Below are 18,753 nucleotides of genomic sequence, written 5' to 3' on the forward strand. Positions count from 1 at the left end.
TTCTGCAGTAACTTCACGGGTACATTTTCACGGGGAACACTCTCACCATTTCAAATTATGACGAAAACAGGGCTTAGCACCCAAGGACTAAGGATTTGTGGCCCCACAGATATAAATAAATTCATGAGCTAACAAACTGGATCATCATGTATAAAAGCCACTAAAAGATGATCCAATGATCTGTTTAAAAACCTTTGTTTTCCCCAGATTGGGAAAGCAGACAACAGTCAAGTCTCTCATTCAGGCCAGAATGGGTTGAAATGGTCCTTAAGTGATTCAGGTTGAATGGGGTGGGCGTGTAGACTGACAGTGGAGCCCCGCCAGGCCCTGGCTGGCTGCGACCTCACCCAGCCCTCTCCCCTCTTCGCGTCTCACTTACGGGCCCCACTGCTGGTCCACGTCCGCGCCTCTCTGCACGAGAACCGGGATGGCTTCGTGGTGTTGGTTCATGGCCGCCAGGCTCAGGACAGGCCGGTCTTGGTTGTCACTGCAGTTGGGGTCGGCTCCCTGCCGCGTGGGGAAAGGGACAATCTCGCACAAGAGCCTGTGTTCCGTGGCACCCCCTCGCCCTCCTAGTAGCAAGTCCCTGGTGGAAGTAAACTGCTTGACTCAGGAGAGAGGAGAAGCAGGCAGCCCAGGACCAGCTCTGAAGACAGAGCTGTCAGGTCACATGGGTGATGGAGTTGAGTTCCTGTCCCCCCCACCCCCCATCCAGCAGGAGGCCCCCAGAGGGACCACTCTGCTTCTTCAGGAGATAGGAAGCTCGCACAAGGTCACAGACCATGGGTTCTCTTCCCAGGCCTGCAAGTTATTTGGGTTCCTGTGCACTCTTCGGCCTATTTTTTTTGCTGTAAAAATTAGCAACAGGTAACACTGTGAAGTGTGTGCTTTTTTTAAATGTGAATAATTTTTTTAAAGACTTTATTGAATTCATTACAATATTACTTCTGTTTTACGTTTTGGATTTTGGGTCACAGGCATGTGGGATCTTAGCTCCTCCAGCAGGGATGGAACCTGCACCCCCTGCACTGGAACGCAAAGTCTTAACCACAGGACCACCCGGGAAGTCCCTACTGTGCAGGTTTTGACTAGCCACTGGGCCCGCTGCCTGGACAGTTTCTGATTAATCGGCTCTGTGAGTGTGCCCGAGATGGGGCGGAAGGCTGGCTGTCCTCACCTCATCCAGCAGCTGCTCCATCACAGATGCTCTTCCCTCCCCTGCGGGTCCGACCTCCTTCAGCAGAAGTCTGTCTTCAGGCTGCAGGAGCACAGAAGCTGGTCATTTGTGCAGCCGCAGAGTATTTTTACTGGCAAGTCCCACTGGCCCTGCTCAACCCTCAGGTCAAATGTCTCCTCTTTGGGTTACATTCTGGGCCCCAAAGACAGGGAAGCGTGAGCATGTGTGTGTGCGTGCGTGTTTGTGATGCGTATGTGTAGGGGTGTGTATGTGTGTGCGTGCATATGCAGGCATGTGAGTGGCGTGTATGTGGTGTGTAGGAGGCGTGCATGTGTGGTATGTATGATCCCCAACGGCCAGCAGCAGAAGTAAGCACACCTAAAGTAAGCCTGGCTGGTCTCTGATGTCTTGCCTGGGGGAAGGACTCCACACAGACACTCATTTGTGCTACTAAGGACAGGGAGGCAATGAGAAACCTCACAGAAAAACCCCAGAAACCCCACATTGGTTTTATTATCAGTGTTCCTAGGAAAAGCAACCAGGTGAACCCTGAAGTTGACTCTGCATGGTTTATGTAGTGTCCGTTGCTCAGTTGGGTCTGACTCTTTGCTACTCCATGGACTGTGGCCTGCCAGGCTCCTCTGTCCGTGGGATTCCCCAGGTAAGAATACTGGAGTGGGTTGCCATTTCCTTCTCCAGGGGAACTCCCAGGGATCGAACCCGGGTCTCCTACATTGCAGGCAGATTCTTTACCATGTGAGCTTATGCTTTATAAGGCATTTGAAATCAGCCTGAATGTGAGCTCCCACCTGCGGAGAACCCTGGGTGCTGGAGTGTGAGCTGGAGGGGTCCGAGGCTTGAAGTGACTGAGGATGGAGGAAGAACCGACACTGTCCGTATCCACCTGTATCTTAGGCGGGGACCCTGACTCGGCTCGTGGCTAAGCACCTCTGTTCCCCTAGCCACAGCCAGAGACGTCCAGCCAAAGGGCAGGATGGTGGGTGAGCAAGAGTACCAATGTCTCTTTCTCTCTCCACAGCTCCCCTTTAAACTATTCAGGGCCTATATTTGTGAAAAACTATACTCAAACAGCTGTGGGAAACCTGGAAAAGGTACTGTCCGTGGATCAGAAATGGTGAGGAATTCCAGAGGGAGAAAATAGATGGAATCAGATGGATCAGGAATCGAAGCCAAGAAGAAAAGCAAGTGTGGACCCCACTTGTGTAAGTCGGTTCTCCCCAGGGAGCCCAGAGGGAGGGCAGGCATTGGGTGTGGCTGAATCCGCAGTCCATTATTAAAGGGCTTCAGTGTGAATGTGGGGATGGCTAGCGCCCCCGTCTTCAGAGCAGAAGGGTATCGTAGGGTGGAGGTTTCTGCTGCTGCTTAAACCCGATGCTCTTTTCCAGATGGTTCCTGATTTGCCTAACAGAGGCTTCTACTGGGAACATGGGGTCCAAGAAAGTGAAGGGTAGAGCCCAGGCCTCTATGATGGACACAGGAAGGGGTTAGAGGGCCAGGAAGGAATGGAAAACACCACAGCACTCACACCACCACACTGCCCACCAGGGGAGAAACCTTCCCAGGCCAGCCACTTCAGGAACCCTGTGCCGACAGGGACCTTGGGCCCACACCTAGCCAGGCACCCAGGCTGGGCTCCTGTGCTGATCAAACCAGCCCTTCATTTGTCAACATGACCTGACAACTAAGGGTCAGCATGTGTTTAAGACAAACCAAAAAAAGAGAGAGAGAGAGAAAGATAAGCACATGGAATTGACTCTAGAGAAAAAAGAGAGGTGGTTCTGGAAACTGGAGAGAACTGTAAAATAATTTCAGTGAATAATCTTGAGCGGTTTCATAGGGTTTTACCCCCATAAGGTGGAAACATAGTGTAAAAAAAAAAGCAAACAGAAAATGAAAAAGTATTCTTCCATTAAAAAAAATCTCAAAATGGGGTGGGAGGAGGTAGGGAGGTGACGTGTATACCTATGGCTGATTCATGTTGATGTATGGCAGAAACCACCACAATGCTGGAAAGCAACTATCCTCCAATTAAAAATGAATAAATCTGTAAAAATCTCAAAACCGAAACTAGACGTACAGGCTGAAGCATCAAGAGCACACGTACCGAAAGCTGCTGCTTCTTCTCTTGAAAGGGTTTGGTCTTGAAATTCTTGGTCCTGGTGACTTTCTCCTCGGTGTCAGGAGCGCCCTGGCTGTAGTCACTCACTGGAATGACAGGAGTCCAGGACCGAGTGACGCCCCCTTGCCACTCTCTTGTGTAAGAGCCACTCTCCCTCCCCGCGTGCCCCCTTGGAAGTCAGGAGGAGGAAAAGGCTTTTATAGAAATTTCTATTTGATGAAACCTGGCAGAAAGGACTCTTGGGGCTGGCCCTCTCAGTCCAGAACTAGAGGATGGATGAGAAGGAGGGGAAAAAAAGCTACAGTTTTCAGACCCCAAACTGTACCCCTGCCCCAGTCTATCTGCAAAGGTCTCACACTTGACTTCCGGGAGGCCAGACGAGGTAACACGGCCTGAAGGTGAAAGTGCTGGCCAGGTATGGCTGGCCAGGTAATGGTTAGCACTTCTCTGCCATCCTTGCGGAGTCACTGTGTTGTTTTTGGTCCAGCGTCCTTTTTCATTTTTATTAAAAATATGTTTTTTTGATGGGCACCATTTTTAAAGTCTTTGTTGAATTTGTTACAACACTGTGGCCTCTGTTCTATGCTTTGGTTTTCTGGCTTCCAGGCACATAGGATCGAACCTGTACCGCCTGCAACGGAAGAAGTCGTAACCACCGGGACCACTAGGGAAGTCTCCTGGTTTTTCTTTTCTTAATTATTATTTTTCTTCCAGTTTTGTTGAGATGTAATTGACATAGAGCACTGCCTAACTTTCAGGTGTGCAGCATGAAGACTTATGCCACAAAATAGTGATCACAAGAAGTCTGGTGAACAGTGTCATCTCATACAGAAACAAAACTAAAGAGGTAGGAAAAAATACAGTTCCTCGTGATGAGAACTCATAGCATTTGCTCTCTTAACAATGTCCATATTTAATGGGTCAACGTTTTAAAGTTCCCAGAGAGGGGACAACTCACCCAAGCTGGACCCGCTGCCAAATAGCCCGTTCCCACCCTCAGTGATGCTGCTCAGGAAGTGGTCGCTGAAATTCATCGCCTTGTTCAGGTAAAAGTTCTGGGCAATGGAAAAAAATCATGCACAGTGAACGGCGCCATGTCCCAGCAGAAAGAACGGTCTCCCTGCTCACCTGCCCCTCTCTCTGTTAATGACGGATGGTCAAGCCTGAAGCCTGGCCATCCTGGACATCTCCCTGACCTCACCGTGATGTTTTGTCCATTCTGCCTCTTAAACGATGCCTTGGTCTGGCCCCTGCTCTCTCACCAGGAACATGGCAACAGCCTCCAAATGGGTTCCTGCCAGCCCACCTTCCCGCAGCTGCCCCAGCCCCTCTATACAATGTGTATGTAACTGTTCCCCCCCAAGTCTTGGAATTAGGTGGGCCTGACGGGTAGGCTCAGGCTGCAGAGCTTGAATCCTGGTGCTGTCACTTACTACCTTAGGAACCTTGAGCCTCAGTGTCCTCATCTATCAAGTGGAAATATGACCAGAAGGTAAAATGAGGTTACGTGGATGTCTATAAAACCAGGATGGGCGGGACAAAGGCCAGATCTGGAATTCCAATCCACCTGGACCACTCACACAGTGTGGCATCCTGCCCACCCCACCTTGGGCTACCCACTACTTTCTGAGCACAGAACAACAGGCTAAGAAGAAACATATTGTGAACCTGGGGACACTTTTTCCACTTCTACATGATGGACAACACATTGTAGATACGCATGGTGGCTGCCCAGTTCCCCTAAACCAGTCAGCTACCATCCCAGCTGCTACGTTGGCTGCTAACAACTCATGGCTGATCCCTGTCCCCAGCTGCCCTCAGTAGGTGGGTGCTGACTTGCCCTAGTGGTTATGCTCCTCCCCCCACCTCAACTGGGGACAAAGGTGGTGTGATTCACATGCCAGAGCTCCTGGTGGATCAGGCTAGAGCCCTTGTCATTCAGCCTTCCACCACCCTGAGCCCCCCAAGCCTACCTCTTGCATCCCTCAGTCCCATTCTCCTGAAGCACATCCCAGCCTAAGTTCTGGTGCAGCCACACAACAGAAATCACAGCATTTAGCACTTTCCTTGGTTTCAGAGCATGTTCACATGCATTTTCCCACGGGATCCTGCTCCCAGCCTCCCTGTGACTTAGGCATGGCCTAGGCATCTATCCTGCCAGGTCACACCCATGGGCAAGTTCCCCCTTCTTTTCCTTGCCTTCTTCACTCACCTTCTCAATCCATTCATTGTTCTTTTTGTATACTGTAACTTCTTGTCAAATGAAACTAAAGCTGCCGCATCCGTTAATTAGTGTTGGTCACACACAGGCTCTGTGACAATGTTCCAGTTACCACATAAGAGGGCAGGGCAAGGGATATATGGCCACAAAGTTTGGCTTATTTTTATAGGCAAAGAGGTCAAAGTACATATAGCAAACACGTGTCAGCCTTTCACCTAGACTTCAGTGAGTGTAAATAACCAGAGAACTAAAGGACCAATAGGGTGATAATTCCTGTTCTCATGACATTTTTATGTGCCTGAAAGCTGGATTCTCTGAGGTTTAGCTCAGTTACTTATCTAATTCTATGAAATTGCTAGGCTACAGTTATTGGAAACTCTTCCTTTCTGTGGATTATGTAGAAGCATTTCAATAAGTTATAAGCTACCCTTTTCTAGGTCAGTCAGTTCTCAAATGAATAACTTTTGACAGTTTTACTCACCTTGTTGGAGACTTGAATATAATTCAGCCTAATGCTGACTTCATAGCCATCCTCATGAACAGTAGCAGAGATGAGCTTGTAAAAAAAGTAAGAGAGAGAATTCACAACCAGCAGTGTGGGACTCAAGGCCCTGAGGCCAAGAAACTCTGATATACCAAACTGTACATGTAATCAATTATTTCATTAACGAAAAAGAAAGCAGGAATAGAGAAACAAAACACCCAATGAAACAGAACACAAAGAGCAAATGGCAGACACAAATGCATACTTCCCTATAATTCCATTAATCATACACCAACTAAATACGCCAAAGAGTCAAGCCTGCCAGATTTGGTTAAGAAAGCAAGACTCAAATTTATACTCTCTGCAGGAGACATACTTTAATTAAGTCACATGGCTGCAAGTCATCAACTAGGAAAAGGTAACCTGGGGTGGGGGTGGGGTGGGGCAGATCCTTGGCAATCAAGGACCAGATATTCAGGTGAGCTGCTGTCTCTGTAAGTGCCAGAAGGAATTTAGATCAGTGGGGCTCAGCAAATGCTTTAAGGATCAGACACTGAATATTTTAGGTTTTGTGGGCCACAGGGTCCTTGCCATTGTAGCACAAAAGCAGCTACAGACAATAAGTAAATGAATGAGTGAGTGCAGCTGTGATCCAATAAAACATGATTTACAAAACTGGTAACAGGCCAGATTCACCCCACGGGTCATAGCCCCCAGACCCCTAGACTGGGCCAAAGAATTCACAAACCACCAGAATGGATTATAAAAAAAAAATTAGCAATACTTGACAATGACACAGTTTCAATGTTGGCCTAACCTGGTGGCAGAGGAGTGGGCTGGACTAACTTTTAAAGGTTCTTCTGACCCTCATGACGGAGGAAAAGGTCTTCTCATAGATGTGTCTTTATAATAGCAGTACCCTTGAGATCTGACAGACCTGCTTCAAATCCTGATCCCCTGAGACCCAGAGTGTAGTCCTGGGAAGATTACCAAGCTCCCTGAGCCAGTTTTCCTGGATGTCAAATAAGGCTTGTTCTGATTAGCTACTGCAGCATAAAATCCCCTAAATTTAGTGGCATTCAATAACCACCATTTTATCATGTTCATGGATTCCAAAGGACATGGCATGGACAGCTTGCCTTGCTCCATGCCTGAGGCCTTAGCTGGAAGGACTGGAGTGGCAAGAGGTGGCTCCATGCTCAGGGGCTGGGATGACCAGGGTCTCGTCAGTCATCTGCCTGGCTCCATACAAGGCAGGACCATGCAAGGACATGCTTCTGCTGGGGCTGCAGACGGAGCCCCCGTGTGTGGCCACTCGGCGTGGCTTGGGCTTCTCACAGTGGGGCGGCCAGGCTCCATGGGAGAGTGTTGGCGGTTAGCGTGCCATTACCCAAGCAGGGGAAGGCTTGCATGACCACGCCTTGGGAGGCCCAGGCATCACTTCTGCCATAGTCTGTTAGACAATCACAAGCCCACCCAGATTCAAGGTGAGGGGACGCTGACTCCATCCTCTGAAGGGCAGACTCTCAAAGAATCTGTGGGCACGTTTTCAGAACTGCCACCAGGTGAGGCTACCCACTGTAGGTACGTTGAGAGGACTAGGGGTGGAGGACCTGATGCAGGCACTGAGCGCAGATTTCCTGGTAACTCTTATGACCACAAGGGCGAGTGGAAAGGGATGGGATTTAGCGCCAATGCGGCTATACTACACTATTCTTTCATTACAGTCTAACCCTCCATTCCCTTCTTTAGGGGATCTTCCCGACCCAGGGATCGAACCCGGATCTCCTGCACTGTGCGCAGATTCTTTACCATTTAAGCTATGAGGGAAGTCCCACACACAACCCTACAGTCAGGTGTAATGGTTCTGACTCAGAATCCCACAGCCTGCGGTATCTAGAAGCATGAGACGCTCACAATGTACCATCTTCAGTCAGCTGCCCGGACCCTGGGACAAGACTCGGGCGGCAAGTGACTGAGGGAGGCAGAGCTGTGGGGAGGACAGTGAGGAGGCGTGGAAAGCAGGAAAGGAGAAGGAAAAGGACCAAGCCAAGTGCAGTTTCAGGACAGTCACTGGGGGCAGCCTCAGCCCAATCCCACGGGACGGTCGGTGTGGAAGTTCCGCTCAGAGTCCACCCACCTTTCCCATCCTGGGTTCTGCAATCAAGGCTCGGAATTCAGGGTTGTTCTGAGCATAAGACCGGAGGTGTGCAGAGATGTGGTCCACCTGCTTTCTCCAGTATCCTGAGGAGGAGAGAAGACCGAGCACACGGATGATTCCTCCAAGGTGAAGGCAGAGAAGGACCAGCATGCCATACGTTTTCAGAGAGCTGGCTTCACTTGGCCGAACTCTGTGATGGTTTTTACTTACTGAACCTCAACTATGTACTGGAGTAAGTTCCGTTTTTTTGTTCCTGGTTAATTTTTTTTTTTTTTTGCACATGATTAATCATAGAATGGGCTTCCCTGGTGGCTTAGGCAGTAAAAGAATTCGCCTGCAATGCAGGAGAACTAGGTTTGATCCCTGGGTCAGGAAGATACCCTGGAGAAGGGACTGGCTACCCATTCCAGTATTCTTGCTTGGAGAATCCCATGGACAGGGAGGCCTGGCGGGCTACAGTCCATGGGGTTGCAAAGAGTCGGACACAATAGGCAACTAAGAACAATCATAGAATACTATAGAATTCCAGTGGAACATTTTGATTGCCATATCTGGGATCTTTTTATTTTATTTATTTTATTTTTCTGGCTGTGCCGGGAGGCATGGGGAACCTTAGTTTCCCAACCAGGAATCGAACCTGTGGCCTGCATTGAGAGTGTGGAGTCTTAGCCACTGGACCACCAGGGAAATCCCAAGGGAGTCTTTTACTCTTTTAAAATTAAGCATATTGAGAAACAACTTATTATTAAAAATACAACTATTTTAAAGGTTCAGTCTGAGTCTTGGCAAGTATATACGCCCCGTCAGTATGCAGAGTATTTCTGAAAAGCTTCCTATAGCCTCTTTCCAGTCGGCACAGGGTTTACAATAATTCTAACTCATTGTCACCGCTTAAGACTTGAGAGATCTCACATGTGTCTGTTCTCTTGTCCCCAGGTGGGTGACACATGGCAGCTCTAGGCCTGCCCTTCTGCGTCAGCTCAGCTGCCTGGGCCCAAGGGGCAGCTGCTGCTCTGGATGGGGCAGGGCCCTCCAGCTGGCCACAGCCCCCACAGGAGGGGATGTTAAGGCCTAAGGATAACAGTGAATGATGTGGTAGAAAGCAAGTAAGAGGAGCCTAGAGACAGGAGTTAAACCACAGGCTGGCCATCTTACCAAAGAGAAGCACAGAAATAAACAGCTAACCAAGACAAGCTCTCTTGAAGTCTGAAAAATATCTCAAACACTGACCTCAAAAACTATCCATGTTAAAAAAAAAACCCTCACATTTAGCTGGATCAATCTGTAGAGCAGTTTGTACCCCTAGAGCATTGTGGAAAGTAATAAAGCAATCAGCCAGCAGTATGTGGAACTTAAAGGCTGGAGGTGGTCAGGGAAAGAGACCTTGCCAAAGCCACACAACTCAAATGTCCACTATTGATGAACAAACACAATAGAGTATCACTCAGCTATAAAAAGAGGATGAAGTATTGAAACATGCTGCATGGACAAACTTGGAAACATTATACGAAGTGAAAGACTGATGCTGAAGCTCTAATACTGTGGCCAACTCATTAGTACTTGAGCCAACTCATTAGAAAAGACCCTGATGCTGGGAAAGACTGAAGGCAGGAGGAGAAGGGGGCAACAAAGGATGAGACAGTTGGATGGCATCACCAACTCAATGGACATGAGTTAGAGCAAGCTTGGGGAGATGGTGAAGGACAGGGAAGACTGGCATGCTGCAGTCCATGGGGTTGCAAAGAGTCGGACACGACTGAGCGACCGGACAACAAAAGTGAAAGAAGCTGGTCACAAAAGACATCATATGCTTCCATTCATACATCCAGAGCAAGCCAATCCATAAAGACAGAAACAGACGAGCGGTGACTACGCCCTTGCGGGTGGTGGTGTAGAGGGTGGTGCTTACAGGATACGCGGTTTACCTTTGAGGAGATGAAAATGTTCTGGAAAAGGAGAGGAAGAGCGGTGATGGTCGTACAGTACTGCTCAAGTACTAAATACTGCCAAATTGGACCCTCTAAAATGGGCAGGATGGTGACATTCATGTCAGGTGAACTTTACCACACTAAAAAGAGCTGATGGCAGACAGCAACAGCGATGCAGACTACCAACATTTGTATCTTAGTATACAAAGTCTTATGCGCTATTTCATTTACAAACTAGATAATGGGGTTAGGGGTCAAAACACGCTAAATGTTTAAGGAAGTGTTATCATTCATTCAGACCAAAATTACTTGGAAACAGAAAAATAAAGGCACTTCCTGTGTATAAAAAATAAATCCCAAGAAGAAAAGGAAATTCTCTTTTGTTGAGAGTGTGGGTGCCCTGCAGAGAAGTGTTTGTCTCACCTCTCCCCGGGCTGACGGCTGTGAGGAGAGGCTTGTGGTCACTCGTCTTCTCCTGTCTCTGCTTCTGGGAAGCCACCTCCAGCTCCTTTTTCGCCAGGAGGGTCCCCGATGGGTAGAACAGGCCGGTGGTCTGTGTGCCCACATCCCTCTTAGGTCCAGCGTCAGGCCTGGGCAGAGGAACATTTAGGGGCTGCCAGACAGGTCGAGGCTATGTGAGCAAGACAGGAAATGTTAAAAAAATTATAACATAAATTAATTAATTTTCCATTTTACTCACAGAAAACAGTCCTAATCAGAAGCAAGAGTAACTCCAAAACACTACTTTGAACTAAAAAAAAGTTTCCAGGTCTTGCCTCATCTTCCCTGCTTGTTTTGCCCAGCAATGCCCAGCCTGATCTGTGAAGCCAGCCCCACCCCTGGTCACTGACTGTCCTGCTGCCTGAGGCCTGGAAGAAATCCATCCTCTCAACTCTAAATCCAGTGGACCATCGACACTCAGCTACTGGGCACCAGCATTTTCTCTGAGATACTCTCCGTCCTCTGGGCCTGGGGGACTGAGAGGACCCTCATGTAATGTTGCGTATGTTGCACACTGCACACGAGCACTGCATCTAAAGGGGTGATATTCACGTGGTGGATGCTGTATGTTTGCATATTAGGACAATTTTTCTGGTAGATGGAAGAAAATGTCCAACAAAACTAGTAAATTACAATCAATTTCCAACAGATGGCAGTCAAGTGTCTTAAGGAAAAAACAATGTGTCTCATTTGCACAAACATGCCACCCGGGTTATTGGCAGTTGTGGTATCTGTGTTTTAATCTGGGTTAAGAAGGCATGGTGGCTCAGACAGTAAAAGAATCTGCCTGCAATGCAGGAGACATAAGAGAACTCGGGTTCAATCCCTGGGTCAGAAAGATCTCCTGGAGAAGGGCATGACCACCCACTCCAATATTCTTGCTTGGCAAAGTCCATGGACAGAGAAGCCTGGTGGGCTATCAACGGGGTCGCAAAGAGTTGGACATGACTGAAACGACTGACACTTAGGACTCAGACTTAAAAAGGCATGAACTCCCTAAAAATGCATGCAAAGTTGCTGAGTGCATGTGTATTCTCTCTACAAATGACCGATCTTCACAAATTCTTCTGATGAAAGGAAGAATCTAAAGAGGAGAACAGACTTGAAAAGTCTTTCTGTAGTTTAGACAAATCCATGAACGGCTAACATGAAGCTGGTTAGAGATTACGTCCTTCTGAAAATAGTCTTGGGAGATTCTCCTCAAATATGCCCAGTTGTTATAAGTGGCAAAAACAATCTTATGTACCCCAGTGTAAGTTTTCTAGAATATAAAAGAGCAGGGGGAAATTTCTTGGTGTGCTACATAAGAAATTCAAGAGAAAAAATACATTTTATCCCATGTATTTTAAATCTCCCTAATGACATCTATTAGGGCTTCCCAAGTGGTGCTAGTGGTAAAGAACCCACCTGCTAATGCAGGAGACATGAGAGATGTGGGTTCAGTCCATGGGTCGGGAAGATCCCCTGGAGGAGGGCATGGCAACCTGTTTCATTATTCTTGCCTGGAGAATCCCATGGACAGAGGAGCCTGGAGGGCTACAGTCCACAGGGTCGCCAAGAGCTGGACATGAATGAAGCAACTGAGCACGCGTGCAATGACATCTATTCCCTTGCATATGTGGTTAGGCCTCAACTTAGTGTAGATAAATGCATATCTATGAATATCTGCCTGATATGAATATCTCTTACTAGGATATCTATGATTACCACATCTATTCACATAGATATGAATATATATAAATGAATATCTTTGAATCCCAAAGCAATCAATGTGTTGAAAACATAAACTGGTTGAACTTATTTGTACACCTAGTAAAAGTCCACGAGAAGGGTCTAAGTGTTTTGGCTCTCGTCCCCTGGGCTGGCTCACAGGGTCGGGCACACAAATTCAGAGTTAAAACCCCGTCCCGGGACCAGGTCTTACTAGCGTGGAGGCCTCACCTCAGCAAACAGGCCAAGTTCTCCAGCAGCTGGAGCCAGGCTGCTCTCCATGTAGGGTCGTGCCAAGGACCTCACATAAAGGCCACAGGAGCCACAGAAGCGAGCAGATGGGTGATTGCTGGCCCCACATTTAAAGCAAACTGAGTAGCAAGTCGGAACGCTAGGCTAGAGGACAGAAAATACTTTCAAATTTTCATGAATATTAGAGACACAGTCTTCCCATACAGCTTACGCCCATCCCATACAACTGCAGCCATCACAAGAAGAAAGGCTGATACTCTCTTGACTCTGCAGTTCTACCTTCTAGAATTTATCCTGCAGATGAACAAATACATTAAGAAGTATATTCAAGACCATTCCCTGCAGGATTGTGGATTCAGAGGAAGTAACTGGAAACAGCTTAAATGTCCAGCACCAGGGGATGGCCTGAACCTAGCACAGTACACAGAGACAATGTAATGTTATGAAGTCATGGAGAAAATGAGAAGGTTACTAACAGGCTAAATTGCCAGGTGCAAGGCACCGGGTCAGTGTTCATATTAAACTACAGTTAATTAGTCATGCCTCCGATGGCTGAAAGCAGACCTCAGAAGCTGAGTGCCAGTGGTGACTGCTCGGGTAGGAGCCAAGGGACCAGGATGAGGAGAGGCTAGCTCTTCACACGAAACCTCCTACACTATTTACACGAGACACTCCCACAAATAATTCTGAGTGTTTTATTAAAAAGGTAAGCAGATAATTCATAGAAAAACACCAAGAGTCAATACATGAGTGAAAAGGTTTAACCTCAAAGAAATGCAAATGAAATAGCAATGAGAGACCGTCTCAGTTTGAGAGAACTAATGGTCTCTGTCTCCAGATTCTTAAGTAAGCAGGCTGTTGTTGTTGAGTTGCTAAGTCGTGCTGACTCTTTTGAGACCCTATAGACTGTAGCCTCCCAGGCTTCTCTGTCCATGGGACTTCCCAGGCAAGAATACTGGAGTGGGTCATCATTTCCTTCTCCAGGGGATCTTCCTGACCCAGGGATCAAACCCACATCTCCTGCTTGAAAGGCAGATTCTTTACCACTGAGCCACCAGGGAAGCCCAACTAACCGGGGGCTGAGACCCAAGTCCTAAGAAGTGATTTCTGGCTGGGTATGGAGGAGGAGGCACCTGGCCTGGAGTGGCTGTGAGGCACAAAGAAGCTGTTTTAAACACCCCCACAATGGCTCCACACCAATCACCAGGCAAGCGTCCTCTGCTCACTCGTGGACAGGTGGACATGGACCCACACAGGCAGGTCTACACAGTGTCCTCCCAAATCCAGAAGGGAAGAGAGCCCTGAACCACTGCAAACCCTGGAAATAAGGTATTTCTGCTCAAGTAAAACTACGATAGCCTCACCAATGAATAAATTAGAATAAAGAGCACACACACATTCCTTTACGGAAAGTCAATGAGATGAGAACAACCCCCCGAAACAGTCAGAGAGCTGTATTTTGCAACGGCCTCAAGGAAGCAGGAATTTTCTTCTAAATTGGCTGGAAAATGCTGACTTCTTTGTGGGATTATTAGGCCAGGGCGAGTCACCTGGAAGTCATCATTTCATACACATGAAATAGATCATCTACACAGAACCTAATCACTGGACTTGAATTGTACCTCAATTCCTTCATTTTAAACACTCAAGATAAGCTGGCGGGAAACCCAAGCAATGATGCCCACCACTTGCTAAACTTCAAAAAAGAGCAGGCACACAGTGGAACTGAGTCTTTTTTGGATTAAAGCCTCACTTCACTGAAGTGCTGAAAATGCACTTATTTTTGCTTAAAATAACACAGTCGTTGCCAGCACTTGTGCTTTTCAGCTTGCTTTCCTAGGACAAGAAATTTGGAATTTGGCAACGTGGTACAAAACCAGTACATATACATTTTGCTTACTGATAGGCTATAATCGAAGGGAATCTGAAGTGTTTTACTGAAATAAAGCTTAAAATTTTTCTTAAAGAAATTAATTTTAAACAAAAACCAAAACAGACATGCCTGCCTGTGAGTGACACATGAATGACTCCTGGCCGTTGGGGCCCCACCGGCTGCGCCAGCTTCCACACAAAGCCACTAAATGAAATTCTAAGAAACTGCCGACTTGATGGAATCCTCCTGAAGACGGTGAAGACAGTTGTGTGTTGGTGAGCGAGCAGTGTCCTCTCCACACACAGAAATGCTGCTTTCAGTGTACCATAAGTCACTTGTGGTCTCTCCCCTCTCCTCCCCAACAAACTTCCTCCCCCATCTCTGCAGACTATATTTCTCATCATCAACAACGAACGTTTATCGACCTCTGAGATACAGGACAGGTGTGTGCGGTCAACCCACCTCTTGTGGCGAGGACGGCAGGGTCCCCTCGCAGGAGACGCAGTATCTCAGCTGAGCCGGGTTCCCGGTGCCGCAGTCACGGCAGATCACTCTCTCCTTGAAAACAGGGAAAGAGACCTGTGTGTTTCCACGGTGCTTCTCTAGTCTCTTCAGAGAAACCCGTTCATTCTTCCTCCCATTCATCTGAGTAGTGTAGTAACGCCAGGACAAAAAGGGTGTTAATAACGTGGAATAATATGAGAGGCATCTACCACCGTGAAGCAGTCAGATATCCTGATGATTTCAACTTCTAAAACTTATCTTTTGAATTAACTTACATGGAACACAAGTTTGAATACACATAGACACACCATGCAAAAAAGGAAGTCATATGCTGTGTTAATTTAAAGTGGCATCTGTAGGTTGGTTCAAATTTTAGGTTATATTTCAAGGCATGACACTTTGAAAGCCAGGATTGAGAAGTTTCATATCTACTTAATCATGCTTTTTTAAAAAATCCGTTTCTCTTATTCAGTACTTTAAGTCCAATAAATCAAAGTACTTCCCCCTACCACAAGAAAAGAAAAGAAATAAGTGTTGCTATGAGAAAACAGCTGTGCAAAGAAATCACCAAGCAGTCTTTCCAGTCCATTAGCCTGGAGACCCTATACTAACACCAGACCCTGAAACTGGATTGGTTTACAAATTATTACAACAGAAACAGTGCCCAGCAAATGAACAGTTTTAAAAGAAGCAGACCCTGAAATGAAAAACAAAAAATCTGAAAAAGAGTATTCATCTGGACTTAGGAAGGCAAACTGACTTTTTCACATTGCTTCTGTGTGAGTGGTTTTGTTTTTTTTTCAGTGTTGAAACTGTACTCCTGGGTAGGCTCTCCATCTCTGGCTTCAACAGGAAGACCCAAGACAACAGGAAGACCCAAGACAAGCAAAAGATTGTATGTTTACAAGTAATCTAGTTCTATATGAATTTGGATTTGCTCTGTAGTTTCTCACTTAGAATTCGAAAAGTGAAAAGACTGTCTTAGAAAAGGAGTGGTAAGTTCAATCTTCTGAGTCAGGAAGCTGGAGATAAGTTGTAATACACACACACACACAAACACGAAAACAGAAAAGATGGTTAACATAGCCTAGGTAGTGCGGCCATGCCCCACAGCAAGTGGTGTCTTAGTTCTCTGACCAGAGAGTGAACCTGTGCCCCCTGCAATGGAAGCTCAGAGTCTTAACAGCTGGACCACCAGGGAAGTCCCTGAGGTGTTACAGTTCTCACTGTACATTAAGGGCACTTAATAAGGGCACTTCCCTTATTGCTGTTTTGTTCTTTTATCCCCAAAATTATCTATATTAAACCTATTTCATCCTGTAGTGAACTTTACTTGAGGTCAAATAAAAACGAGGTGAGTGGGACTGTGAAAAGATATGGTTGTAGGTTCAGTGATTCTACCCCCAAAATGTTCCTGGCATGATGCCATTTGTCTAACAAGATGTTTTTGAAGTTCGACATGATACTTCACTTTTTCCCCCTTGTGACAGCTTGTAATTCTCCTTTTCTAGGTGATAGAGACCCATAACCAAACAAAGCAAACACAAACACCAAGTGACTTTAAGGACAAGATTACAAGTCAACATGAATGACAATGTTCAATTTAAAAATATACGGAGTAAAAACCTGTGTGAGCTGCAGTGCAATTTCTCCTCCAAACCCATGTCTGGGGAAACACATTTCTATGGATCTTTCCTGATGTTTAGATCCTGTTGGCAAGTTCAACTCTTGGGCGGATGCCCTTCCAAAAACAAGAGTGGGTTTTGTTCATGGGTATTAGCTCATCAACTGTTTGCCAATGTCATCAGCTGAAGAAAGACGTTTAACTGCTCAAACATTGATTTATATGGATTTCACTCACACTGTCACAGATTCACGTTTAATTACCTTCAGGCGGAAGCTGGCCTGTGGTTGCAGCTGTGGTGCCAGGGGAGCCTCACAGACCACACAGATGGGTGTGTTCAGCGGCACCACGTTCTCACACTCTGTGCACAAGCCCATCTGCATGAAGAAGGAGGCCAGGTTGGTCTTCAGATGCAAAACGTGAAGGCACAAATTGATCTTAGAATGTAAGGTTTAATTTACTTTTGTAAAAAATTTCTTTTAAATAATTGGCATTTTTACTCATTTCTTATTAAGGTAAAAAGATATCTATTGTAGAAAAGAGAGGTGTAAAGAAAAGAAAAATAAATAGCTTACAGTGGAGTAAGGAAATTGACAAATCTTTTCTATAATACATTAAAAGGCAATTATAAAGTTGGATAAAACTGTTAAAAAAAAATAACCATTTCAGATTCTGAAAGCCAACCAAAGACAGAGGATGAACTGAAAAGCAATGAACCTTGGGTGAGGACCCCACACATCTGCTGGGTCTTGCCTGGGCTGTTCCTTGTCCTCCTCCAGCTCCGTCAGAGCAGGGTGGGCTGTGAACACCAGCAGCTTTGTGGCTGCTGGTGGCCAGGGCTCACAGGATCTGGAGCTCAGTCAAGATGACGCGCTCAGTGGCCAGCCAACAGGGAGGACCATGGCTGCAGCAACCTGAGATCACGGTCCTGTTTTGAGCGACTGATGAACCAGCAAGTAATCAGGGACTTAACAGGGAGTTCTAGAAGGAGGGAAATTTCTGTGTATTGCTAGATTTAAGTTAAACTGTTCTGAAACAGACTGTGAGAAGTTAAGGAGTCTGCTGTATTCCCTAGAGCTCTATTTAGTAAGTGTTAGTTGCTCAGTCGTGCCCAACTCTTTGTGACCCCATGGACTGCAGCCCACCAGGCTCTATTAGAAAATAACTTAAAAAACTCAACTTTTAAAAATAGCAAAAAAAAAAAAAAAAAAAAAAATCAACACAGGAAACATAGGAATTAAAAAGGTGGTGGTAAATCCTGAGAAGAGTCTCCCTTCAAGGCCACTGCCCCAGGTGAGGTATTATATACTTCAAGGAAAGGAGGGCCAGCCTCCTCAGGAGGGCCAGCTTCTTCACCAGCACGAAGCTCAGAGAAATGCAGGGAATCAAGGTCATGCATTTCAATCTCGGTCCAAGCCAGCACCTCCATTCCGAGTCTCAGGATCCTTTCTGTCCCACTGCAATCCCCAACTTTCACAAAGAAATGTGTTGATGAGGTGAACTCAGTTGATGCTGTAACTCATCAACAAATACAACTCAATTCTGTGTATGCTTTCAGCAGGACGATGCAGAGTGGCTCTGGAGCTGAGAGGAACCCCTCTGCACATCTCTAACGAGACCCTGAGTGTCTTAGGTCTGGGACCCTAGGAGCAGAATCCACCCCTTTAAGTCCCTGAAGCCCAGCTGAGAGCAGGACATGGTAAGAACTCAATACTTCAGATTACGAAGCTGTTTATACATTAGGGCATGTTAATAAATGTCATTTACAGGCAGTATAGATGTTCCAAAGCTCATCATTTTGAATATTTATAATCCCTGATAACCTTTTCTCCTTGTAACAACAGAGAAAGTTTTGAAAAATTTGTTTTCAGACCAGTAAAAAAACAACTTTGACACTGCACCAACAAATATGTAAGCAGGGAAAATTCAAACCAATGAGACCTGTTCATATTTTATTTGCTATACCACCTTCTCTAAGGAGTTCAAAATATATCATAGGAGTAGAGTAAATTAAATTAACTTCTACAGCATCTCCCTTTAGTACCTAGCCTCTTGCTTGAAGGCGTAACTCAATTCTAAAACTCTGGACTTTGAATTCATTGAATAATGACTTTTTCCCAGTGACTATCTTTTTATTTTTGGTGAATACTACCAAACGCTTAAATTTATTTTTAACTG

The 18,753-nt window shown here is 46.3% G+C and overlaps 1 protein-coding gene across 1 annotated transcript in view; it reads right to left on the reverse strand.

Annotated features, from left to right (window-relative positions):
- The window catches only part of DZANK1 (double zinc ribbon and ankyrin repeat domains 1), a 48,173-nt gene that overhangs the window by 11,171 nt on the left and 18,249 nt on the right, over window positions 1–18,753 (reverse strand). The window contains exons 8-17 of the mRNA XM_068986758.1: window positions 16,839–16,952; window positions 14,910–15,005; window positions 12,554–12,718; window positions 10,535–10,724; window positions 8,163–8,266; window positions 6,020–6,094; window positions 4,276–4,372; window positions 3,303–3,403; window positions 1,178–1,258; window positions 380–507 (exon numbers count right to left, since the gene is read on the reverse strand). Of these exons, the coding sequence (XP_068842859.1) occupies window positions 380–507; window positions 1,178–1,258; window positions 3,303–3,403; window positions 4,276–4,372; window positions 6,020–6,094; window positions 8,163–8,266; window positions 10,535–10,724; window positions 12,554–12,718; window positions 14,910–15,005; window positions 16,839–16,952 (1,151 nt within the window). The remainder of the gene's footprint in view (window positions 1–379; window positions 508–1,177; window positions 1,259–3,302; window positions 3,404–4,275; window positions 4,373–6,019; window positions 6,095–8,162; window positions 8,267–10,534; window positions 10,725–12,553; window positions 12,719–14,909; window positions 15,006–16,838; window positions 16,953–18,753) is intronic.

The sequence above is a fragment of the Capricornis sumatraensis genome, chromosome 15, assembly GCF_032405125.1.
Source record: "Capricornis sumatraensis isolate serow.1 chromosome 15, serow.2, whole genome shotgun sequence".
Classification (NCBI taxonomy): Eukaryota; Metazoa; Chordata; class Mammalia; order Artiodactyla; family Bovidae; genus Capricornis; species Capricornis sumatraensis.